The 27,135-nt window shown below is 41.0% G+C and overlaps 1 protein-coding gene across 1 annotated transcript in view; it reads left to right on the top strand.

Moving 5' to 3' along the window:
* The window catches only part of B4GALT1 (beta-1,4-galactosyltransferase 1), a 98,835-nt gene extending 71,980 nt beyond the window's left edge, over nucleotides 1–26,855 (top strand). The window contains exons 3-6 of the mRNA XM_077476263.1: nucleotides 9,296–9,483; nucleotides 11,635–11,757; nucleotides 19,186–19,290; nucleotides 23,761–26,855. Coding sequence (XP_077332389.1) covers nucleotides 9,296–9,483; nucleotides 11,635–11,757; nucleotides 19,186–19,290; nucleotides 23,761–23,896 — 552 coding nt within the window. The 3' untranslated portion in view covers nucleotides 23,897–26,855. The remainder of the gene's footprint in view (nucleotides 1–9,295; nucleotides 9,484–11,634; nucleotides 11,758–19,185; nucleotides 19,291–23,760) is intronic.
* Nucleotides 26,856–27,135: the final 280 nt, after the last annotated feature.

The following is a 27,135-nucleotide window of genomic DNA, read 5'->3' as shown; positions in this document are numbered from 1 at the left end:
GGCTTTAAAAGTTTTTTTTTTTTTTTGTTTTTTTTTTATAGCCCAGGTTCTGAGAAACAGGGGCATCTGAGTTTGTGACTCCCAAGCTGAGAATTTGACAAGGTTTACCATTGGACAGGGCAGGCATACTTTTACTTGGAGTGAGCCTCAGTGCTTCCACCTCAAGAGTTTCTCTATGGGATGAATCCTCTTCTTCCTCCAGATAGGTCTGGACCAGAGCATGGCGGTTGGCAATATCAAGGGCAGATTTCTACACTTTCTGTTCTGTTTTGGAGCCCCTTGCTCATCGACTGACCTTTTTGTATAGAGGGTCTCTAATAAAGCACCCCCCCCAATTTTTTCAGTACTCCGTACAATCTACATCTGGTGGAGACATCTCCAAAAAGACTCAAAGCTGCAATTGCAGTGAAAGGTGGTTCTTCAAAGTATTGACTGAGGGAGCTGACTACAAATGAACGCCACACATTTATTTGTAAAAAGTTGAAACCCATTTATCATTTTCCTTCCACTTCACAATTATGTGCCACTTTGTTGATCTATCACATTTCACATTTTAATAAAATGCATTTGTTTTTGGTTGTAACATGACAAAATTTTGAAAATTTCAAGGGGTATGAATATGCTTTTCAAGGCACTGTATGTGCATACTCTGGCTAAAAAATGTATAGTCACTAGATGTCATTCTTTAGGCACATTGGCTGCCTGTCTTTTGAGATTTGGTACTCTCCTAAATATCGCAGACTTTGATTTGACCTTTGACTTTACAAAAAGTAAAGGGGCAACTAGAAAACCAAGCCTTTCCATTATAGTCTATAAACCTGTCTCTGAATTTGTCTTTAGTATATGGTTATGTATCTTCACATGCACCATTTCAGTGCATTAGCGCGTATTATGCTATGTTGCATTAAGGCAGCCAGTTCATTTGATTGGGCTGCTTAACAACCAAAAGGTCTGGCAGCGCACACCAACATATGTTGGTGCAACACTCCTCCATCAGTAAAGTGTATTAGGATCCCATGCAGCACAGCCCTCGATGAATGTAGGGTTTATCATGCATGTTACTGCAACGCAAAAAACTGAGCAGGACCTGAACATATTGAAATTGCTAGCACTGGATGACTGACCTAATATTTATACATGCTTTTTGCTGTTTTTTGCGCAAACTAAAATATGACTTGTGTAGTCTGCATTCTGAAGTATGTTTGGCATTGTAAATTGCTTTTGTTTTTCCTATAAATCATGTCAGATGAGGGCTTTTACATATTGTGCTGGTTTTACTTAAAAACTACAGAGTGAATGCTGTACACTAAAAGCCTGAGCAGGGTTCACTTGCTTTTTCACATCATGGACTAAACTTTTAATCATACGTGTAACTTTTTGTAGAAATTCTGTCCCTGGCCCCTTTGTAACATTTTGAGACGGCAGCATGTAAAATCTGTCATCTGACATCATTCTACTTTCTTATGTTTCCTCATCTTTATTTTTCCTGTCTTTCTCTTCTGCTTTCCCACTTGATTTTTCCAATGTGTAGAAACGCAAATAATGAAGAAACACCAGATGAACCTCAAGCTGATGGTTTTTCTCTACTGTATACCTGAAATATAAACTTCAGATTGTAGTGCACATGACTGCACATTTTTAACAGATTTTTAATGTTGCTGCTGCTTGATATACATTCCTTGTTAAACAGGTATGGATCTATTGTTTTTGTATTTGAAATTGTGTTCACCTTAGATAAAATGTGTTGTACAGCTAGTTTATTGATGTGAATAGCCATTTGTCTTAACAACCTAGTTTCCTTAAAAATATATATTTTATTTAAAATTCACTTTCTGTGGCCTAGAACAGTAGAAATAATTTGTGAATAGCCTCATGGGGTCATGATGAATGTTTCATGTAGTAATCACTATGTAACGTTTAACCTAAAGACTTCTATGTTTTGTGCATTATATTGCTACAAAACCTTTTTTTTTTTTTTTTTTTTTTTTTTTTTTTTTGCACTTTAGTAGCTGCCAAAAACATATTTGCGGATGTAATTCACAAAAGATGTTGAAATTCAGTACTTTGTATATTCTAATGCAGTGCCTGTAGCTTTTATTGTGCCCAGTGTTAACCTGTAAGCCTGTAATGTAGACGTAAATGACACAAAAGGTACATTTATGGTGCACTTGCTGTAGGCTGGGAAAGCTCACAAGTGCCTTTCAACTCCAAAGGGAATCGTTTCCTAGAAACATGTTCCGTAATTAGGGTTGTTTGAATCTCTCTTGGGATATACAATGGCAATTACTTATGCTGTTCTGTATTTGTATCCTTTTTTTCTTTGTCGTTATGGTCTGGAGAAACAAAATCTAAGTAAGAGACCTGAAACTGGGTGCAATGGTTAGGTTTTGCATAAAACTGGTTTCAGAACTTGTGTAAATAATGCCTTACTGGCCTGATCACTATAAAGGGAATCGCTTTTAATTGGAATTATGTAAGAATTGTAATTCCTATCCTTGTGTAGACTTAGGCCAGCCATAGATGGATAGAAATTCAGACAGTTCAGCAGGGATTGTTCAAGTTTTGATCCATTTATGGGCAGGCTGGTTGTACAGAAGTTGATCTCTCGGTCGACTTCTGTACAACCAGCCTGTTGAAAATGTTCTCTGTCCAGCGATGTCCACGCGTGCCTCAGTCATCCGAGATGCTGCTGTTAATCAAAGTCAGCTAGCCAATTGGGGGGGGGGGGTGGGTTCGGGGTGCAGTTCTGTGTCTGATTGGACACAGGGAGCTGTGACTTAGCTCATGTGCCCCCATAGCAAGCTGCTTGCTGTGGAGGCACTCAACAGAAGGGAGGGGCCAGGATCACAGAAGAGGGACCGAAGGAGGAAGATCCAGGCTGCTCTGTGAAAAATCCACTCCACGGAGCAGGTAAGTACAACATGTTTGTTATTTTTATAGGGGAAAAAAAACAGACTTTACAATCACTAAACTCTTAAAATCTTCCTGGGACTCTTGCATCTAATGTGGGTCTGTAAGTATTCCTGGGGAATTTGGGTAGTCCTTTTATTCCTTGTAGGTATACAGCCCCTTTGCTTGTTAATCATATGTCTAGTACAAAACAAAGGGAAAATTGCATCTTTTAGGCTGTATTTACACTGTTCTGTGTGCATGCAACACGTTAAGCAACCTACCCGTGTAAGTGTAAATGGGGCCCATAAAGTTTTTGTTCTTCACACTAAACTGCAGCGCATTGATGTAAATTAACTACATAGGAAAGGCTGGCATTTCTACTTTATATTCGTGCAGCAATTTGCAAGCATTTTGCTGCACCACAACAGTGTGAATGAACCTCATTGGCACCATGTTCAAGGTTCTGCTTGATATTTGAAAAGTTGTTTTAAATTTCAGGTGGAACTGCCTCCAACTGTTTTTTCTGCAGCCACCACTTTCTTTGGTGGGAGCCCTTTCCTCTTCCTGCCTTATGGCACATGTTTTATGTTCTGTTAAACAAGGATTCTTGACTCCGTGCAACTTATTTTTTCGTTCAAAGGCTTAAAACTCCCACCACGGCTTAATTATTGGACATAGAGTCCCCCTTCCTTAAGCTGGGGATAGATGGAACAAATATCAGCTGGTTCAGCAGGGACTGCCCCAGATTCGATCAATCTATGGACAGGCTGATTGTACCAAAGTCAATCCATCATCAATGAACTTGGTTACAATCTGCATGTTGGATTTTTAGAATGTGATTACTGCTTGCTGGGAAAAGACAATAGCTATGTGTTGGGGAAATTGAGTGATTTTCTTTCCTGCAGTCATGCATTTGCATAATCCTATGTATTTCTTTTTTTTTATAGGCTGAAACCACACCGTTAACCACAAAAACTGTAGCTTCTGACTTTTAAAATTGTGACACTTGCTTGTCCAGGGATCCCACAATGTCTGCTCCCCAGCTGATTTTCTGATCGGCTCTCTGGTGCTGCCGTCTGCGAAGCTGAAAGGCCTCACTGCCATTCTGGTAAGGGAAGCCGGCAGTGAGGCCTTTCAGCTTCACAGCCGGTTTCCTACCTCACATGCGTGAAGCGTGCTGCACTTGGCATGATCTACTCTTCAACCCCTACTCACTACTTACCCTGATTTTGACTGACTGGTGAAAACTGTTTAGCAAGTATCTGGTGGCTGCTGGCTTTGACATTTATGTTATTGATTGCATCTACTGGTTTGTCACATTCTCTCCTGTGTGATGCAACGCGGATGCTAGTAGAGTTCTGCCTTAAATAACCCCTTCTGTCCACTTCTGCAGGGCTGCTAAAATAACACAACTCTAGTTTAAAAAAAATATATGCTGTTCTATTATGAACCCCTAACTCTGAGTACCTTCTTTTGCTCTGTCTGCATTGAAGAATGGCAGGCTTAGACTTGTTGGCATCTAAATTTTTACCTAGATATTTGACAGGCTGATTCCAGAATGTAGGACCAGATAATGGATACCGTATATACACTGATAGTACCTGGAGATCAGTATACCTTAATATATTTTCTTTGCTGCGACTTTTGCATCTACTTTTGTAGGTTCTCATAACTCTGTGCCTTTTACCAGATTTGTTATGTTAAAGACCAATTTTCCATTCAGCTTCTAAGTCACTAGCATTATGACCTGGCCGTTGAAACCCAGGTTCTGTGAGATGAGGACCTTTCGGATTCCCTACTCCTGACCATGTTGACTCTTTAAAAATATGTACAAGATGATCATCGAGCCTAGAAGACTTTTTACATTGCTCTGATTTCTCTGGGAGGTTTTCCAGCATGCTGTCTAATCCTCCTCTAGTTTAGAGTAGATCTGCATTTGGCCTTAACGCTATCTAGGTCAGGGGTCTGCACCTTGTTCTTTTTCAGTGTCCTCATGATAATCGTTCACCAATTCCTAGTTCTTTTCAGGGGCATAAATGTTTACTCCCTTGTTAAACTGCCACTCCAACCATTGGGTTAAAAATAGTGTTTTTGTCAGTGTTTCAAAGACCTCCTTTCAAACCTATTGAGACAAATTGTTAGCGTGTCCCATAAGGTAGCCTTTCTTGGGCCATTTCTTTTCCAGAAGGCTTTGTAAGTTGTTATGCATGATACCACATTGCTAGCCCTGTGTTTGACACATCAAGGTCATTTCTCCTTAGGGCCTGGATAAGGTCATCTGTATTTACTTTTCTGCTGTTGCTTCTTTTGGGCAGATTGTGTTTTTGTCTTTCTTATAAATGGATCTCGTGTTGGTTTGACAGTGTTGCTGTGCCTGCCCTCAGTTTAGATCATCAAGCTATCCCTCACTGGATGTGCTCATTCAGTCTAGGGCAGGGGTCTCCAAACTCTCTAAACAAAGGGCCGGATTACTATCCTTCATACTTTAAGGGGCGGACTGGGGCCAGGGGCAATAGAAATTTTGTTTTTTCCGTGCATCAGTGAGAGTAAACTGTGTCTCCTCTTTGTTATTAGGAGGACCAGTGCCCCATTGTTGTAAGTGGGTAGAATGGAAATAGGAGAAATAGTGTCCCAAAGGCCGAATAAAGGCAAGCAACGGGCCGCATCTGGCCCTTAGGCCGCAATTTGGAGACCCCTGGTCTTGGGGTACTGGAATAAAGGTGCAATACTTAACATGTTCCATGTTCCAGCAGAGTTCCTCCAGCATTGCAACCGTTCCCTTGATGCCTCCTCTCTGATGCACTCCTGGCCCTAGTCACATTCCAACCACCTCCCTGTACAGTGCAAGGTACCAGTCTAGCAGTGTGGAGGATTGCTTAAAATCTATGATCCAGCCCCACTTCAAGGACCATTTTCAAGTTTCCTGGTGTTGGCTTTTAACTAAATTACATAAAGACACTGGAAGGCTTTTAGAAAAAAACACCCATGAAGTACAAGTTTGTAAGTTACTATATATTTTAATGTCAGTGTTTATGATATTACATTTGCTTGAGAGATATAGATAGAGATGGCAATCAGCCATAACATTAACCGGTTCCCGACCAGCGCATGGGAACCGTACGTCGACAGAATGCCACAGGCAGGCATATTGGCGTACAGGTACGTCCAATCTTCAATGCCGCCCTGCCATTGGGAGCGCGCCACCGGCGGCGCGCTCCCGCGCTGGTCGGGACCTCTGTGAGTCCGGTCGTGGGACCCGCGGACTCTATCGTCGCGGTGGCATACCCGCGATCGTCTCACGGGACAGCTGAATGGAGGAAATGCCATGTAAACAGCATTTCTCCATTCTGCCTAGCAACTAGTGACGCTGATCTCTGCTCCATGTGATTGGAGCAGAGATCAGTGTTCACTAAATGAAAGCCCAACCCCCCCACAGTTAGTAACACACCTCTAGGAACACTTAACCCCTACACTGCCACCCCCTGGTTAACCCTTTCACTGTCAGTGTCATTTACACAGGAATCACTGCATTTATATAGCAGTGATTACTGTATAAATGACAATGGTCCCAAAAATGTGTCAAAAATGTCCGATGGGTCCCCCACAATGTCACAGTCACAATAAAAATCGCTGATTGCCGCCATTACTAGTAAAAAAAACGAATAAAAAATTTATAAAAATGCTATCCCTATTTTGTAAATGCTATAACTTTTGCGCAAACCAATTAATAATCGCTTATTTTTTTTTTTTACCAAAAATATGTAGAAGATTACGTATCGGCCTAAACTGAGGGAAAAATTTTTTTTTATATATTTTTGGGGGATATTTATTATAACAAAAAGTAAAAAATAATGCGTTTTTTTTTCAAAATTGTCGCTCTTTTTTTGTTTATAGCGCAAAAAATAAAGACTGCAGAGGTGATCAAATACCACCAAAAGAAAGCTCTCTTTGTGGGGAAAAAAAGGCCATCAATTTTGTTTGGGAGCCACGTCGCACGACCGCACAATTGTCAGTTAAAGCGACGCAGTGCCGAATCGCAAAAAGTGGTCTGGTCTTTGACCAGCAAAATGGTCCTGTTTGTAAGTGGTTAAGATCCCTTACAGGTGAAGTGAATAACATTGACTATCCCATTACGATCGCAACTGAAATTCAGTGGAATATATTAGGCAGTGAGTAAACACATCCCTGAAGTTGATGTGTTGAAAGCATTATTGCAGATTGCTGTGTATGAGACGGCTGAGCTCCAGACTGGTCATGTGCCCATAATGGGCACGAGCATCAGAACGGAGACCATGGAACAAGGGTAGAAGGTGGCCTGATCTGATGAATCGCATTTTCTTTTACGTTTAGGGGATGTCAGTGCGTGTGCATAGATTACCTGGGGAAAAGATGGCACCATGCAGTATGGGAAGAAAGCAAGCTGATGCAGGCAGTGTGGTGCTTTGGACAATGTTTTGCCAGGAAACCTTGGTCCTGACATTTATGTGGATATTGACATGTACCGCCTACAGTACCTAAACATCATTTCTGACGACATACACCACTTTATGAAAACTGTATTTCTTGCTGGCAATGGCCCCTTTCAGCAGGACAATGTGCCCTGCCACACTGCAAAAATGGTTCAAGATTGAGGAACACAACAATGCATTTCAGCCTCCAAATTCTCCAGATCTTAGTCCATCAGTCATCTGTTGGATGTGCTGGAAAAATGTCTGACCTATGCAGGTCCAACTTCGCAACTTATAGGATTTAAAGGATCTGCTACTGCTTGGTGCTAGATACAACTGCATATCTTCATAAGTCTAGTGGCATCCATGCTGATGCCACTTAGGACTGTTTTGGTGATAAAAAAGGGAACTACACAATATTAGATGGCTCATCATGATATGGTTGATCAGTGTATAATAGCATATAAATATCTATAAAACCCGTTTACTTGTTATAATCTTGAACCAATAATATATATTATAAAAGGTTTTCATTAAGTTTCTACCTATTCTATGTTGAAGTGACATTTGGCTTTAAAATGTTTACCCCTTTTGTAAGTGTTAAAAATCTGGCAAATCAAACCTGATTGTATAGTATGTGCCCAGTATTCCTATCCTTCAAAGGAAATGTCTCATATGATGCTAGATCTGTGCTTTACAAAACCATGAAGAATTTTTTTTAAATGTACGTTGTTGAGTGAGGGCTCATTTGGACTTGTATTTGCTGGGCATTAAAAAAGTGCAGTTTTTCGTTTGAAACGTCCTCTGCTAGGGTCCTGCTAGCAGCATCTTTGGAGCGGTGTATTCACCGCTCCTAAACTGCTCCTACCCATTGAAATCAATGGGGCAGCACGGCTATACCGCCGGCAAAGCCCTTTTCAGCTGCTAGCGGGAGTAAAACAGCCCCGGTAGCGGCTGAATACCACTGCAAAAACAACGGTAAAGCACCGCTAAAAATAGCTGCGTTTTACCACCGACGCCCGCACCGCCCCAGTGTGAAAGGGGCATTAAAGTTTTTTTGTTTTTTTTTGCCTTCTCTTTGTGACAGCCGCACGCTATTTTTTTTTAACGCCCTCATGCCCCCTTCCTGGTGGGTCTTAATGTCGGGAGGCAGAATGGACCTCCCAATCACGTGATTGCTGTGGTTGGCCACATGATCAGGAACCTGTCCCACAGAGTCCTGATCATAAATGGAGACCAGTAGCTGTCTGTGATAGCTCAGTCACTGAGATCGGTACCCTGTGGTCCGGGCCGAGTCATAATTCAGCTTCTATGGACGCCGAATGAATGACTCGGGAGCGTGCCCGCAAGGTAACCCCCCCCGGGAGAGCACATCTCCCAGGGGGTTATCTAATGTGGGAAGGAGCCACCCCAGAAGAGGATGTTTGGGGCCACTCTGTGGAAAACAAGCTGCACAGTGGAGGTAAGTATGACCTGTTTAAACAAAAAAAAAAAAAAAAAACTAAGCCTTAATGTCACTTTAAGGCCCACTCTTCCTGCTGCTGCACATGTGTGTCCTTACCTAGTCGACAAGAGGTTAATACAGGCATCACGGGGACACCGAGGGAAAATCTTTCCAGACAGAAATTTTACCTCTCTGCCCCGCTGTCAAAATAACAGCGATGGCTGTAGCTGGGCTTTAATTTAGACTATATATCTACCTAGTGGCTTGCTGTTCTAGCAATAACCTTGTTCGAGCAATAACCTTAAAAAATGTTTATCCTACTTAATCTTTAGTTGTGTTACAAACCTCTAATTTATGATTTTCTATTCAAAGTACAAATATTTCAGTGCAAGTACATGTAACTTGTTTGAATGTGGGAAAACTAGAATGGAAGAAATTATACTGACTATAATTAAAATGGTCCTTCCAAATGGCAATTGTTCTTATGTTCTATTTCTTTCCACCCTTTAAGGATGGTGATTCTACATTTAACCGTGCTAAGTTGCTGAACATTGGCTTTGTTGAAGCTTTGAAAGAATATGACTATAACTGCTTTGTCTTCAGTGATGTTGATCTCATTCCAATGGATGATAGAAACATCTACAAGTGCTACGGCCAGCCCAGACACCTCTCTGTATCAATGGATAAGTTTGGGTTTGGGTAAGTCTTTAATCTTTTTTATGACTTAAAGTGCTTTACAATATCACATTATGAAAGTTTGTTTTTTATTACATTTTTTTCGTTTTGGCTAGGAATAGGGAAAGTTTAAAAAATCCTGCCAGGTTTTTATTTTCCCTGTGTACTTTTGGGGAAATTTCCCTTCAGTTCTCGTCCCAGAGACACGCAAAGAAGTTGGTGCATTTGCCCTCTTAAGCTGTGTTCACGCATATCGAAATTTGACTGGTTTAGTGGGAATTTCAATTTGTGTGTAGTCCTCTCTATTCAAAAGAAGCCAGTCATTAGTGTGGGAGTCCTCACTGTCAGAATACAATAGCACAGCAGAGAAATCCCTGCATCAACATCTTGTGTGAATTCAGGAATCTGAGGTCTTTTCATTTAACATTACTTTTTGTAGACCATGGTCACCAGTATCTGACAGTTAAACTTTTCCTCACGTTATCCAAAATGTATCTATTTTTGGCCTAGAAATTGCACTTGAAGTTTTCTTCAGTGTGGAGCTTTTTATATATTGTCTGTACACTGTGGGGAAAAAAGCATGGCTAGGCATTTTTGGGAGTCCTTAGGTTTTGTGTTTTTTTTTTTTTTTATTTTTTTTATAAAGTGTGGGTTTACTAAAAACATGCATACTCCCCTAGATGGCTACAGCTGTCCCCTGCCGACACTACAGCGAGAACTGAGCGATCATTGACGTTGATCGCTCCCATCTCAGTCCGCGGTAAAAAGTAAACCAGTGACTGTCGGTAATCTGCTCACTGGAGTTCTTGGCTGTGCAGGGGACAGAAGCAACTGGCTTAGACTCTCAGCACTCTGAGGCTGAACCAGCTGCCAGTCAGGCATCTGAGTGGATCCCTGCAGGGCTTGGACTGGCTCTGTGACGTCGGCCAACAATGGCTTTAGTCTGCTGACAGTTCTGGTCTCGTGTCCAAAATTCAGCTACATGCACACCTATGATCCCCAAGAGAAGCTTAGCCATGCTGCTCCTTTAAGGCTTTTTGAATTCCATGAAGTTTCATCCAACAGATATCGGCTTCCTGCTGTGGGTCACGTATTGATTCACATGCCTTACAAGTTTACATACCTTGATTGACAAAAAGGGGATTCATGGGGGTGCTCTAAAGAAATCTGTAGGTAGGGAACCTAGTTCACTTTAGGTGTGCAAAATATCAATAAAATCTGACTTAAAGGCTTAATTCCCCTTTAAAAAAAAAAAAAATCACCATGCATGCTAGCATATCTTCTTCATCTACCGGGATAGTGTGCGTACTGTGCACGTGCTAATTTTAGATTGCAGAGGAGCAACTGCCCCTTCAGGGAGAGAGTGAAGATTGTGCATGCGTGGAATTCAGCTAAAGATGGCTTGTTCCAGTGTGTGCAGGCTTTCCTTATTTTGCGTCCTTGACAGGGCACAGGATGCAGTGAGCGTTTTTTAGATTGGCTGTAGGGGTGCCAGAAATGGCATTCAAACAAAGACACTTTTTTTCAATGTAACCTGCTGCTGAGTCTAAACTGCTTTTTTTTTAATTTCCTAAGAGGTGAACTTAGCGTACAAGTCCTGTTGATGTATTCTCTCACTACAGGCAGATGTGTTACATACAGGGCATTTACAGTGGCAGACTATAGTCTTCCCTTTTTTCTTTTTTTTCCCCTTCAAAGCATTTATAAGGGTAATTTGCTGAAAGGGCCTGTTCATACTATTTGTGTGATACAGTGCTATTCATTCTAAATGGCACCTATAAGCACCTTACGTCAGACCATGCATTTAGTGCACTGCATTACAGAAAATATTACATTCCTCTTTTGGCAGCCTACCCTAATGCAACTTGCATTAACACAGTGTACTGGTGTAAATGGGGCCTTAAACTGGATATCTTTTTCCTTTTTGTTTTATGCTTTAGAAAGGGCTAAACTGTATAATTGGTGTAGCTTTGTTTACTATGTCTTACATGCCAACAGTGATTTTAAACTATTGAAATGTTAGCACACTAAAACACTGCTTAAAGGTTTTCAGACAAAAATATTGAGATATACATGTCATTCAAAATCCTATTTATGTATATATGCTCTACATCTAAAATTGTGTTTTTTTTTTTTTTCTTATGGGGTGTTTTATTTTTTTTTTTTCTCTACCAGGTTACCATACACCCAATATTTTGGAGGGGTGTCTGCTTTAAGTAAGGATCAGTTTGAAAGAATCAATGGATTTCCAAACAATTATTGGGGATGGGGCGGAGAAGATGATGATATATACAATCGGTATGATGTTTATTTTTTGAACAATGAAAAAAATATGTAAAACCAGTTTGAAGTGTGTGTGTGTATGTGTGTGTGTATATGTGTGTGTGTATATGGAATTATTACACACTACTGTGCAAACGTTTTAGGCAGGTGTGAAGGAAGAATGCCTTCAGATAATTGTGAGGAGATCTTTTACTTGCAATCCATTGGTACAGAGGAAGTCTTTCAGGACATCCCACCCCCCTGAGTTTATGATCATGATATTGCTTTGCTACAGCAGCGAGACCTCCCCATACTAATAGCTGTCCTTGGATGGCTTGCAGTTTGCCGGTGTCCAATCCTGTAGATTGCAGTTTAACCCGAAGGTTAAAGACTTCTGTGTCCCTCCATGAAAATCCAAGAAAAGTATTTTATGGTGGATACAAATATGAATTAAAAAAAAAAACGAAATATTCCAAACATATACAATCACAAGTGGTGCAGCCTGGCACTGAGATGCAGCGCAACCACAACCGTACTACAATAGCATAAATGGATCAAGTAAAAAGTGATAATCTACAAACAAAAAAAGTTGTGTGAAAAATATATGCATATATACTGATACAAACTGAAAAGCTAATAGTCCATGAACGTATGTAAAATATTTGAATAAGCAAAAAAGTGTACAATATCACAAAGGGTGTCCTTTGTGCATAAGTTCAAGTGAAATGTACAGAAAATTATCTTGCATGAAAACCGTGCTCCAAAAATGTAAACAAAATCTTGTGCTCCAAACAATAGCTTGCTCCACAGTGTACAACTAAATCGCACTCTGGCCTCTTACCTCACAATTAGACCTATACAATATTAAGGTCTGATAAAGTTTGTCCCAATATTGGGTATAAATCCACGGGTATGATATTTTGTATCTCGTTAAATGGTGAGACACATCACCACAAATGCATGCCAAAAATGGGGAGACCATCTTGGAAGCGCATGCTGATGGATAGTTGGGGGGCAGATGGACTGAAGGGAGCCCACCCTTAAAGGTACAGGGGCACACAGAACACATAGCACAATAGCTGCAAAGGTGTTAGCGTGTTACCTGACCAATATAACAGTAATACAAAAAAGAAAGCCGCTGTTCCCACCTATAACTGGCCATTGCAGAAAGTAGCATTGGAAGGCAAAAGGCCAAAGAAAATTCCAAGCTCGCAGACAACCAAATTAACCTGTCTAATAGTATGCATTAAAACCCTGTTTTTACGCATACTGTTAGACAGGTTAATTTCCCTTCAGTCCATCTGCCTTCCATCTATCCATCAGAATGTGCTTCCATTGTGGAGTCACTCATAAGCTAGTGATAGGACTACCAGGGTGCATTTGCGGGGCCTGTAGCTTGCACATGTATTTGCAAATATGAAGATGCTGCTCCCACCTATATCTGGCCATTGCAGAAAGTAGCATTGGAAGGGAACATATGTTAGAAAAAAAGGCCAAGGAAAATTCCAAGCTCACTTACCGATCAGCCCACGGATAACCAAATTAACCTGTATTATAGTGTGCGTTAAAACTCTGTCTTTAACGCATACTGTTAGGTTAATTTCCCTTCAGTCCATCAGCATGCACTTCCATTGTGGAGTCACTCATAAGCTAGTGATAGGACTAGAGATACCAGGGTGCCTTGCCAGGGCCTGTAGCTTACGCATCTATTTGCAAATGTGTGCAGACTAAACCCTTGTTTTTAACGCATAGTATTAGACAGGTTAATTTGGTTGTCCGCGGCTGCTCGGTAAGTGAGCTTGGAGTTTTCCTTGGCCTTTTTTTCTAACATATGTTGCCTTCCAATGTTACTTGCTGCAATGGGCATTTATAGGTGGGGGCAGTGGCTTTCTTTTTTGTATAGCTGTATAACTCGACAGTCTTTTTTTGAATTCCTGTGTCCCTCAACGAACAGAAAGAAAATGCTATCTTTTCTATTTATCACACTGTGTATGTTTTAGGTTGCTCAAATAAGAACAGCTAGAGGAGGTGTGCATTAGCCATAACAAAGAATAATTCTTTATTCTTATGTTAGGTGAGCTCCAGTCTCCTATGAAAAAATGAAGTCAGTAGCTACAAAAACTGGAGCTGCTGTTTTTTTTTTTTTTTTTTTTTTTTTTATCACCTGTCCCACGAGCCAATGCTGTGCTTGGCTCAGCTGTTTTCACCCTGTGTCCTCTCTCCCCGGTGGTGGCATCTTTACTATTGGCACCCAGCTGTAATCACTTGCTGCTTCACAGCTGGGTACCCACTGCACATGATCAAGCAGCGCTGCACACTGAATGGACCAGTAATCTTCTGGGACCTGTCACGTTTACAAGACTGGGGTGGTATTTATGTACTTTTCATTTAATGTACACAAAGGTCATTTGTGAAACCTATACCTTTACATTCTTTTGGCATTTACATATCAGAGAAAACCAGTTTGACTACTGTTTAATGTTATTACTGTCAGGGGAGAACTTGATGAACCTTGGTGCAGCATGACAAATTGAAGCTACTCAAACCACATGATTTTTATGCGTATTAACCACTTCAGGACCCAGCCTCTTTTTTACACTTGTTTACATTAAAATCTTTTTTTTTTTTTTTTTTCCTAGAAAATTACTTGGAACCCCCAAACATATATTGTTTTTCTAACACCCTAGAGAATAAAATGGCAGTCATTGCAATACTTTGTGAAACTGTATTTGCACAGTGGTCTTACAAGCGCACCTTTTTGGGAAAAAATACACTTTTTTAACTTAAAAAAAATAAGACAAAAGTAAAGTTAGCCCACTTTATTTTTTTTATATTGTGAAAGATAATGTTACCCCGAGTAAGATACCCAACATGTCGCACTTTAAATTTGTGCCCGCAATGACGACAAACTATTACCCTTAATCTCCATAGGCGATGTTTAAAATTTCTACAGGTTACCAGTTTTGAGTTAGAGGAGGTCTAGGGCTAGAATTATTGCTCTTGTTCTAATGATTCTGGATTCCGCTTCCGACATCAGTCTGCTGAATTTACCCATGTCGTGGATCAGACCACACTCCAGGACCAGTAAGTCTATGCGGCCTATTAGAGAGGCTCTGCTGACCTCAATGGCTACCAGGATGGTGGCAGTGGAAGTCCCATCTGGAGAACCAGGCGGACCTGTCCCAGGGCCCTGGTCTGGCATACCCAAAGGGGGCCTAGGTGTGTCCTAACTATGCTCCATCGGATCGCTCTGGGGCAGCTCAGCAAGAGCGCTGTATAGTACTGCCGGCAGAGCGCAAAATGGCTGCCACTTGAGACTCTGCCGTTGAGATGTGGGGCTTGAGAGGAGGCTGTTTCTTGCTTGAGCTCCACTTAGATAGCATGGGTGTGTTTTGGGAGAGGTCCCCGATTCAGCAGAATGATTGGCAGAGCAGGATGGCTAGGGTATCCCCAGGAAATAGCAGCAGGATGGTTAGCATGGGAAGCTGGTGCTCTCAGCCAAAGCGTCCTTTCACCTGGACATCCGGGTCAGAGGGGGCAGGGCCACCCGGGTACATAAACAGGTGGCCCCGCCCCCTCTGACGCCATGGGGAAGCCTTTAGGAAGTCGCCCAGATATGTCACTGTGGCCCTGCCCTCACTTAGAACTATCACCCACGCTGAAGCCCCATAAGGCGGGTTTTTTTATTTTTTATTTTCTTTTCGGTCTGTTGGAGCCATAGAAGATGAATGGACTTTGTGGGACATTTTTTATTTATTATTATTATTTATTAATAAAGGACTTGTCAAAAGGTGTGTCGTGTTTATTATTTTTTTTTACATTGTACCATTTCACAAAAAGTCTCAATGTACCAGTTATTTCAAATGGGTTGGTGGGATCTGAGGGTCCCCTTGTTAAAGGGGGCTTCCAGATTCTTATAAGCCCCCTGCCCGCAGTCCCCCACAACCACCGGGCAAGGGTTGTGGGGATGAGGCCCTGCGTGCTCGGATAAGGGTCTGGTATGGATTTTTGGGTGGACCCCCACGCCATTTTTATAATTTTTTTATTTATTTTTTGGCACAGGGTTCCCGTTTAACCACTACAATACAGGGCACTTTCACCCCCTTCCTTCCCAGCCCAATTTTCAGCTTTCATCGTTCTCACAATTTCAATGACAATTGCGCGGTCATGCTACGCTGTACCCAAATTAAATTATCATTTTGTTTGCACAAATAGAGCTTTATTTTGGTGTTGTTTATTAACGACTCGGTTTTTTATTTTTTGTGATACAAGCAAAAAAATGCGGAAATTTGGGGAAAAAACAATATTTTCTTCTTTCTATTTTAAAAGAAATCCAATAAAATCTAATTTTGTCATAAATTTAAGCCAAAATGTATTCTGCTACGTCTTTGGTAAAAAAAATTTGGTTAAGTGTATAATTGGTTTGTGTGATCACGGACATATGTACGCAAATGATCATGTACATATGTGTGCAGGTGATCACGGACATGTGTGCAGATAGTCATTGGGACATGTGATTTTAGTGGGACATATGTGGGGGACATGTTTTTATTATTAGGGACATGTGTTTTTATTATTTGGGGACATGTGCGGACATTGTGTTTATACTGTGTGGTGTGTTGTGTGTTTACACTAGACTGGTGATCAGTGAGTAAAAAGCTGTAAAAAACCGCTCATACTCACTGATCATCAGCCGGCTGCAGCGATCTGCTCTGCTCTCCTCAGCGATGACTTCTGTGTGAGGAGGAGCCGATTGCCTAGCAACCGGCTGTTTTTTTACAGCACATGACGGCCGTGATTGGACACGGCCGTCATATGATCAGGAGGGCCAATCACAGAGCCCTCCTGCCGATCTGAGATGCACCGTGTCCAGGTGACACGAGCACATCGGGATTGCGCCGATGCGTGGGCGATCCCTCTCCTTCTGAAGGATGTTCAGGAACGTCCTCTCAGAAGTAGAGAGCTCCCACCTGGCCGTATTCGTACATTGGCTGGGTGGGAAGTGGTTAAAATCCATATTAGACCCTTCAGGTCTGACAATTCACTTGTATAATTTTAAATGACTTTTTTTTTTTTTTTCCTTTAGAAATGTAATTTTGGGCAGGGACTGTTCTAAACACGGAAAAAATTTGCCACTTTACAGGCATACTATAGACACCCCCCAGATATGAAATTTAAAGTAATGTTTCACTTTTATTGTTTCACTTTAAGCATTATTAAAATCACTGCTCCCAAAAAAAGTCAGTTTTTAAAACTTTTTTTTTTTTTTTATATTGATACATGTCCCCTGGGGCAGGACCCAGGTCCCCAAACACTTTTTATGACAATAACTTGCATATTAGCACTTTTGATTTTTCACGTTCATGTCCCATAGACTTTAACGGTGTTCGTGTGTTCAAACTACTTTTTTGCCTGTTCGCATGTTCTGTTGCGAACTGAACAGGGGGGTGTTTATCTCATCCCTAATTATCAGGTTGGCGGGAATGGTTAAAGGAAAAATTACCATTCTTTGAAACCTGGTTCTTTAGTAAACTAAATGTTACGCATTTACAGCTTGGATTTATTTTAATGCTTTTAGTGGATTCTCATTTTCAGGTATTCTGCCTTTTAGTTATTTAACTTTTTTTTGTAGTCTTTGTGTGGAGAACTGTTTCAGAGAAATTCCTGATGAATTTTTGGTGAAAAGTTATGAGGTCTTGTAAACAATTTTTTATTTTTTATTTTTTTTATGCGGAACTGTACTGTCTTAACATTAGGTATTTTTGCTGCTAGACTTCATAGGAAAGTATATTTATTGCGATACTTTTTTTTTTTTCCTCTTCATTTGACATTTCTTCAGTTGGTTACTGGCCTAGGCCAAAATGATTATCATACATCTCATCAATCTTCATGGGCACTTTTTTCCTTTCATCAGGAGGAGGGGCTTTCTCAGCTAAGCATGCCCTCTTGCCTGCTTGACCTTGACCCATGTGCTGCACATGCGCAAGATTTTCTAGGGCGTTATTACATAAGGGCAAATGGATTCCAGTAAGTAGGGCTAGAAATGCTGGGGATGTGTTATTCTCGAGTGTTTTCGCAACAAACTAAAATATGGAGCCATAAATGGATGGCCTTCGACTACTAAAAACTTATGAAAAAACTTTTTCGATTTGTGGTGCTCAGATCCAGTAAAAGTGGTTCTAAGGGCAGGAGGTTTTTTTTTTTTTTTTTTTTTTTATCTGAATGCATTTTATGCATACAAATAAAATAACTGTGTGCAACAGCACCCCTACTACTTACCTGAGGTCCCTTGAAATCCAGCGATATTGCAGCAGTGTCTCGACTTCCTAGGACTCCATTGGCTCCCGCTGCTGTCATTCAAAGTCAGTCAGCCAATGAGAAGTGAAAGGGACGGGGCAGGGTCTCGGCTCCGTGTCTGAATGGACAGACGGAGCTGTGACTTGGCTTGGGTGCTCCCATAGCAAGCTGCTTGCTGTGGGGGCATTCAATAGGAGGGAGGAGCCAGGAGCACCGAAGAGGGTCCCAAGAAGAGGAGGATCCAGGCTGCTCTGTGAAAAACCCCTAAACAGGGCAGTAAGTATGACGTGACTTATTTATAACAAAAAAAAAAAAAAAAAGACTTTACAATCACTCCAAGTTACTTTTTTTTGTTCCTCAAGGAGAGGAACTCCTGACCTAGCACCTCATGCTCACAGAATTTAGGTAATTTGGGCACATGGATAAAGGTGCCTCTCATTCTGCAGTTTAAAAAGAATGGCTCTGGTGTGTCAGACTCTGGATTCAGGTAAGAATTTGGATAATTTAGGATACAACTTTGGATATCGGGCATTAGCTGTGGCTCGCTGTGGAACCGCAGCCAGCACCACACTACGCATGCATAAGCTAGACCTACACAAGCTTGTGCATGCAGGAATGGTTCTGCAGCCTCCTGGGAAATTTGACGCATACCAGGATGGGGCGGAGCAAGGGGCCTCATCCATGCCTAGATGAAGAGTGCAAAAAATTGGAGCAGGTATCATTTAAAAAAACAAAACCGAGACCCCAAAAGAAAACCTACAGCTCTGTTACAAGCTAGGGGGAGGGAGCGAACCAGCCCGGACTTCACTTTTTGAGTGAAGTTCTGCTTTAAGTTGGGCAATAAGCGGGGTGGTTTAAAATTTTGTTGGGGGTCACTGGCCCGAGTTCAGCTTTGGTTTATTTTCCAAGATTTAACCACAATGGGCATACTGGCTAAGCCATTCTTTCTTTGCTGTTTTTTGTGGGGTTCCTTGGTGACATTAATTTGTCGATCATAAGAAATTGTTTAGATAGCTAGATGAAATTATCAATTGCTTGAAGCAATGTTTTTCTATTAGAGATCACTTTTTGTAACCTGTAAATGGAGAATACTGTAATTAAATACATGCATGTGTGCTTTTAAATTCTGTTCTGCGTTTTTCACTTTTTTTTTATTTTTTGTTATAGTATTTCGTCTAGGGGTATGTCAATCTCTCGTCCAGATGCTGTTACAGGAAAATGCAGAATGATCCGTCACGATCGAGATAAAAAAAATGACCCAAATCCAAAACGGTATGTTTTATTGTTTTGTATATAGTCTTGGCATTAAACTGAGTGGCTAGACATTTTGACACAACTTGGGTTAGAAGTTTACCTTAATTTAAGCGAGGTGATACGTTTTGTCCATTAAAGATCAACTCGAGGAATATGAAAAAACTACCCTTGCAGTGGTGCTTTCCCTGCCACTGCAAGGGTTAAATGATAGATTTTCCAGTAAGGAACCCTTTTTATTTGCCTTATCCCTAACTCCCCTGCCAGCCAGTGCACTGCTCTTTTCTCCCATATCCTGGTGTGCGAACCTAGCAGCGAAAGAGTTAAAGCAATAAATCACCAAAATATCAGTTAGTGGTTCTATCTCGATTCAGCGCTGTGTTTTGTGAGGAAGAAGTGGGGGGCAGGGCCGAGCCAATTTTATAGACAGCTCGGCTTTTAAGCAAGCCCACAGCTGTGTCCCCATAAAAAGCTATGCCGGTACACCGAGAAGGGAGGAGGTTCGGGGCTGCTAAACTGCTCCTTTTTGTTCTAGAGGAGAGTGCAGTGGAGATATACTTACCTGACTCGCCAATCCTCCCTGCACAAGACCACCCCGGCACTTTTGCACCCCACCTTGTAAATATACTGTACCTGATGTCAGCATGCTTCCTAGAGTGGAACAATCCACCGCTGGACCATGGGAGTGCGGTTTTGCCGAGCAACGGCTGATCGGGTGAGTATGAACTTTGTGCTCACCCCTAGAAAAAATAGCAGTTGACCCATGCAGTGTGGAGAATCTTTAACCACTTCCAGTCCAAGCAAATTATAACATTTCTCTCCTACATGTAAAAATCATAATTTCTTTTGCTATAAAAATCCCCCAAACATTAGTTGTGCTCTTTAGTTTACATACCCTGGCAGAATTTGATTTCTTGAACATTTTTCAGAGAATGATAAAGCACAAACCTTTCTTCCACTCACGGTTAGTGTTTGGCTGAAGCCATTTATTATCAGTTGACTGTTGAAGCTTCTGGAGTGGCCATCTGTCTCCTTACCTCAATATCATTGAGCGACTCTGGGGAGATCTCAAAACGTGCAAGACAGCCCAAGAATTTACAGGAACTGGTAGGCTTATTGCCAAGAGAAATGGGCAACTTTACCATATGAGAGGATAGAGCCTCATCCACAAATGCCACAAAAGACTTCAAGCTGTCATTGATCTTAAAGGGGACACGGTATTAAAAACTGGGGTATGTAAACTTTTGATCAGGATCATTTGGGTAGTTTGTTGCCATTTTGATTTAAAGAGTAAACACAATTTATGATAAATGGCTTCAGCCAAACACTAACCATGAGTGAAAAAATTTTCATATTCTGAGAAGAATGCCCAAGAAATCATAAATTCTGGCAGGGTATGTAAACTTATGAGCACAACTGTATATATATTTTTAGCAGAGGACCTAGGGAATAAAATTAAAATGGGTACAGCTGAGCTGCTACCTCCTGTATAATGCCTGGTGAGCCTCAAGAACACAGCACTCAGCCGTGGCAGTCTCTGTAAACCTCCATGTACAATTCATGCAAAAAAGGGATAAAGGCTGGTGCTATGAAGGTCTTCTAGAACGTAATTTTATTATTGCAAGTAAATGGCAGTCAAAGCCAATGCGTTTTGGCCATTAGGCCTAATCATGGCTCATGATTAGTAATAATAAAATGTTTTCGCTGACTTTCATGACACCAGCCTTTCTCCCCTTTTTTTAGGGAATAAAATGGCAGTCGTTGCAATTTTTTATGTCGCATGTTTGTGCAGCAATTTTTCAAACGCAGTGATTTGAAAAAAATAGTTTTATGAATTTTAATGCAAGAAAACACAATAGATAACCCAATTTTTTGGTAAAAGAATGATGATACGCCAAAAAAGATATAAATTGTCACACTTGAAAATTGTGCACTCGTGGAATGGCGCCAAACTACAGTACTTAAAAAATCTCCATAGGCGACGCTTGAAATTTTTTTTTTACAGGTTACCAGTTTACAGTAAGAGGCAATCTAGTGCTAGAAATAGTTTGAATGCTGATTTACATATGCGTGTTCAACCTACATATGTGTTTGCTTCTGCATGCGAGCACGAGGGGAAGGGGGTCCTTTAAGAAAAAAAAGTTTTTCTACTTAGGTCATTTTATGGAGAGATCTGGGGTCTATATGTCTATCCAGAAAAGCCTGATATCAAAACAAAAACTATCTCTGCCTTTCCAGCAAACAGAATGGCAGTGTTTACATCTGCCAGAGCTGGAAGTGATGTCATGATGTCTCTTTCAGCCTCCCAAGGGTCATAGAGCTGGCCAGGGACCATATGGTCCGGATCCATTCGCCAGCTCCCTGATCGCTGAACAGCCACTAAGATGGCTTTTACACTGTAGGGAATCAATGGCTGAAAAAATATCTGGATAATGCCTGTGTATATAATGCCTAATGCCGATAATGACGTCCTATGGGTGGAAACTGGTTATCACTTTAACATTGATAGGATTTTTTTGTCACCCAGCTTTATACTTGGAAAACCATTATTGCCTGTGCAAAGTCCAACAATGATTCAAGCAGCAAATCCATTCAGCATACCTGGAAACAAAATAACCAGAGTCCATCCAACAAATAGATCCTGTTCAGAGTGATGTTTTATAGTTCATAATAAACCCTGGCAAGTGGCTCAGGTCCAATCCGTGGTCTTTAAAGTGGTTCTAAAGCCTAAACATTTTTGTAAAAAATATTTAGGTAGCAATATCGCCCCCTCACCCTCCCTTATACTTGCCTTACCGTGCCTGTCTGTAGCGGCTCTGTCTTCTCTCCCTTCCCACTGGCTTTGCTAAGGCAGCGGGAGCCATTGGCTCCTGCAGCTGGCAGTCAAATCCTGTAATGAGAAAATTGCGTCCAGTGCGTCTCGACCCTGGTCTCGACAGTTGAGCCTGCATGAGTGCCTCCATAGCCAGTGGCTTGCTATGGGGCAGTCAGAAGGGAGGAGGAGCTGGGAGCGCCAGCGGTGAACCTGAGAAGGTTTGAGGTTGCTCTGGGCAAATCCATTGCACAGAGCAGATAAGTAAGATGTCACCAGCCAATAATGTGTTGTGATTTACTATTGTATTTTAAAAAGCATGTGGTTTTACAAGCGGTAGGGATAGATACGAATATATACTGTAAAAATAAATGCGCAGTCCAGTTGTGCTCTGTTGTATAGCATAAAGAGGGGACGATTAAAAATGTATCACTTATTATGATCTTGTATGTTTCCACAGCATACACACCTCAGACTATTTATGTACTCCAAATATAACTCTATCCTAAAGAGGAATGAAACTTGTTAAACGCTGAAGTTGACTTACAGGACACATTTAAAAGAAGTTTGGATTTAAAAAAAAAAAAACATTTATACATACCACTGATCACTAAGCTCTCAATTAGTCTCTGCTAAAACCTCCACACACTCAATAGTGTGCGGAGCTGTGGAGGAGGCGCGAGCGGCTGGCCCAGGCTCTCAGCAGCTCACCGAGAGGCTGATCCAGCTTCTGATTCAGGCATCTGGGTGGATCCCTATAATATGGTCAGGATCTTTTCAGAGCCTGGACCAGCTCTGTGAAGACAGCGGCCTTTGGCACACTGTCAGCTGAAAATGGGTCACAGGAGTACAGACAAACTGCACTTCTGTGATCCCCTGGAGAAGTATGGCCAAAAAAAGCTTTGGCTATACTTCTCCTTTTAAAGGGGTTGTAAAGTTGGGGCTTTTTTATCTTAATGCATTCTGTGTGTAGCAGCCCCCTAATACTTACCTGAAGTCCCTCTCTGTTCACGAGTGGCTTAGATGTCTGAGAGCCTCCTTCCTGATTGGCTGAGACACAGCAGTAGCGTCATTTGCTCCTGCTGCTGTCAATCAAAGTCCGCTAACCAATCGGGGGAGAGAGGAGAGTGGGACTCCATGTCTGAATGGACACGGGAAGATGTGACTCGGCTTGGGTGCCCCCATAGCAAGCTGCTTGCTGTGGGGACACTGAACAGGAGGGAGGGGCCAGGATCACCGAAGAGGGACCCAAGAAGAGGAGGATCTGGGCTGCTCTGTGCAAAACCACTGCAGGTAAGTACAACACGATTGTTATTTTTATAGGAAAAAATTGAGACGTTACAATCATACATTGAGACGTTAACCAATATACAACCAGTTAGCTGTACAGGGGAATTTCTCATGCGGTAATAAAGCCTAGATCAGAACCTTGTGTAAAGCAGTCTGTTTTTAAAGCTAAAAGCTGGTGTAAAAAGAGAACTTTGTATGACACAAATCTTTCAAACCAGTACAGCAGTAAACCAATTTGTTGAATTGGACTGAATCAAAGGAAAAATAAGGAAAAACCGGTGCAGGTCAGGCAACGGGCTAGAAGAGTTAATATTTAGACCTTCACTGATCTCTGCAATGCACATAGTCAATAGTGGCACTCTCATGGAAATGTGTACTTTATTTTGCAGGTTTGATCTGATTGCACATACAAGACAAACCATGAATTCAGATGGCATAAATTCTCTCACCTACAAAGTAGTCAAGACTGAAAAGCATCCTTTGTACACAAAAATAACCGTGGATGTAGGGCCTGTGCCAAGCTAACATTTGGAGTTTGGCCAAGAAATCACATTTTCATTGACTATTCCTACTATGCTGGTATGGTGGCAATTTAATTCTTTTTTTTTTTTTTCATGATCAGATTTTATCAACTTTTTACAGATGTGCTGCATTTATATGCAGTACATGCAGACTGTTCCATTTGAATGTTCTCTAGAAATTGTCTCTGAAGAGAAAAGAAGCATTTACTTCAGGCTTACTTTTTACATCAGTGGAGTGGATCTTCATTCGAATGTATTGCTGTACAATGCTGCTATATTTTTTGGTGTTTACAGACCTAGTTGCCTGCTTCCAGTGAAATATGTGACCTTTCCAGCTGGACGAGCACTGAGCCAAGCTTAAGAAAAGCACATTTGTAAATATGTACATGAAAGGCAATTTTTGTTACTCTACAGTTTAAAATCGAAAAAATGGCCTTGTAGGCACAGGCTTATTTATATACGATATGGCTTCGCGCTTTGAGTTTCTTTTTATAAACGTGATTTTGGTCAGGTAAAGAACCAATTTTTTCTTTTTTTTTTTTTTCTTTCAACCAACAAACTCAGTGACTAAAGTTTGAAACTGTTTATAAGCATTTTAACAAATTGCTGTTCTAGGTTTCTTTTTACAGCTCAGCGGTGCCTCCCAAGTTGCATTTTTTTTTTTTTTTTTTTTTTGCTGGAAAAAAAATTGGTGCACAGTGAGGGGAATTTACTAAAACGGGAGAAGCTGTGCATAGCAAACCATTAGCTTTTAACATTATTTTGCAAAGCTTAACTGACCAAGCTGAGGTTAGAAGCTGATTGGGCAATGTGCACAGCTTCACCAGATTCTGTCTGCTGCAGTCTTGGGGCTCATGGAAGCTGAGCTCCATGCCGCATGTGCATACCCTTTGTTTACCTTTCAGTTTAAGCACTGAGCTCTGTGCAGGCAACCGATATTGGTGAATTGACTCACATTAGCTGGGTGTATGGACTCACCTGCAGAGCTGAGTTTAACAGGTATGCAGGGATGGGTGCACATACCCCAATAACTGCTCAACCAGAGCCATGTGTACCTGTTGGACTCAGCTGTACAGGTGCATGAAGCTCACTGCTAGGACAGAAAATAATAAACCTAGGGCTCTTCATGCTATTTTGGGACAAGAGCCTGAGTGAATGAGCCCTTACTAAATCTCCCTCAGTGTATGTACAGTTATTCCGTTTGATTACAAGTGGATATGCTAATGATGCATTTGCTATGTTAGTGGTAATGTTAGTGACCAAAAATTTCACAGTATTCAAGCAGCTGCAGCCTTGCCATATTTAAATGCTTTAACGTGTATTATTTATGTGTTTGCTTGTATTTAAAAGTTTGGGCTCAAGCAGGCAAACTGGTAGGTTTCCAGCTTTAATGCTTTTTTCAATTTCTATATTCTTCTCAGGCCTTCATTGTTATGTTGAATTGTGTATATTGATTTATTACGATGATTGTATAAATGTAAATTTATAAAAAAATGTTTAGCCAGCAGTGTCTGAAAACTCCTGGTACTTTGAGAGAGACTGTAATGTTGAAGCTTAGTGCATCGTGGCATTCTTCACTATACCCATGTTTTCAGTTCCTTCCATACAGGGTAAGTGGAGCTGGGATGACTCCATTAATCTAGTAAATCTTTGTTGGAAGCATGGCTATAATACAGTGCACACTGTGTATCTATTGCTCTTTTATCTGATACTAAACAAAAAGACACGGTGATCCCATCTGCAGTACTGGCAACTCCCTTTTTAGTGGTCACCGTACCTGTGTTTTGCCAGCTCAGTTTGCTCTTGGACTAATGGAATTGAAAACAAAGACATTTGTCCATTTAAATACTGCACAGATATATTTTGAGTGGTCATAGATTGACAAATAGCTGGCCAAGAATGATGGGCAGGGAGATGCATGCCATCCTCACAGGTGTATTTGAAGCAGAGATTTACTGCGGCCTTTGGTCAGTGCTGGCAGCGCCCAGCATGTGGAACCTAGATGCTTTATTTTTTAAGTTTGCAGTAGGGTTTTCCAACAAGTTTTGGAAATTGTGAACCCTTTTGGAATTGCGTTTCAAACCATGAATACTCTCTAGTAGCTCAGAAATGGCCGGATAGTCTGAAGTAATGCTCAAATTTGGGGTATTGCCATTTACAAGCCACCTTTTTAGTTATTCTTCCTTTTTAATAGCTTGTAAAGCATACACCATTAAAAGTAAGATCCTCGTTGGCTTGCCGGCTTTTTAAATACAATATTGTCTATATCAGGGATCTGCAATTAGCGGACCTCCAGCTGTTGCAGAACTACAATTCCCATGAGGCATAGCAAGACCCTGACAGCTACAAGCATGACACCCAGAGGCCTGATGGGACTTGTAGTTTTGGAACAACTGGAGGTCTGCTAATTGCATATCCCTGGATTATATCTTTGTGCCTTATCCTCACAGATTTTTGATAACTATTTATATAACTATATCCTTTTCAGCTTCTGTTTTCACAATGTTTTATGCAGCTATACATTGACTGTTAGGAACACATTTATAAAAGATTGTGATCCACATTTATAGACTGCTGTTGATGTACAATCAAACAATACATTACAGTAATCTCTGGGATTTCTTTATTCTGTTCAGTTTTATGTTTTTGTATTTACAACTACAGGTGTGCAATTATGAATGTGATTAATAAGCATTTGTAAGCAAGAGTTACATTTGGAGTGTGACATTTTGTTACAAAAGGCATATGGAAACTGACAGTAATCCTCATTTGTGTGAATGGTTGTCAGCCGATTTTTCTTTTTGGATAAAGCAAAATTCAAGTTGTGCAAATGTATATTTAACTGTACAATCAAGAGAAATTTACAAACAAAAGTTTACTATTGTCAATTAATTTTTGTAAACTGTGCATTAAAAGCATATTTTTATATAAAGTTGTATAATAAACTTGAATCCACCTTTAAACTGTTTTTATCTGCATTTGTCCTGGGTTTCAGAAATACTTTAAAGATCTATGATTTATACTTTTTATTTTACAGTTTTTGTCCCATATTTCCAAATGCTTTCTAGCCCTAGTTATTAGGCCCAACCCCTCCTGCGCAGCCAATCTGACAAGGGCTACGAAGGAGATGACTTGATTATTAGCTGCAGCTCGTCTCAGCTGTGCGCACTTTGCTGGGACAAGCAATGGCAAGAGGAATCTCTTTAATGGGATATGATGTTGGTCACCAGATATACTATCTGT

Source organism: Lithobates pipiens, unplaced genomic scaffold, assembly GCF_037356315.1.
Source record: "Lithobates pipiens isolate NorthernLeopardFrog02 unplaced genomic scaffold, aLitPip1_a1.2 Scaffold_13, whole genome shotgun sequence".
In the NCBI taxonomy this organism is placed as follows: domain Eukaryota; kingdom Metazoa; phylum Chordata; class Amphibia; order Anura; family Ranidae; genus Lithobates; species Lithobates pipiens.
Note: the sequence above shows the minus strand (reverse complement) of the source record. Positions and strands in the feature narration are given on the sequence as shown.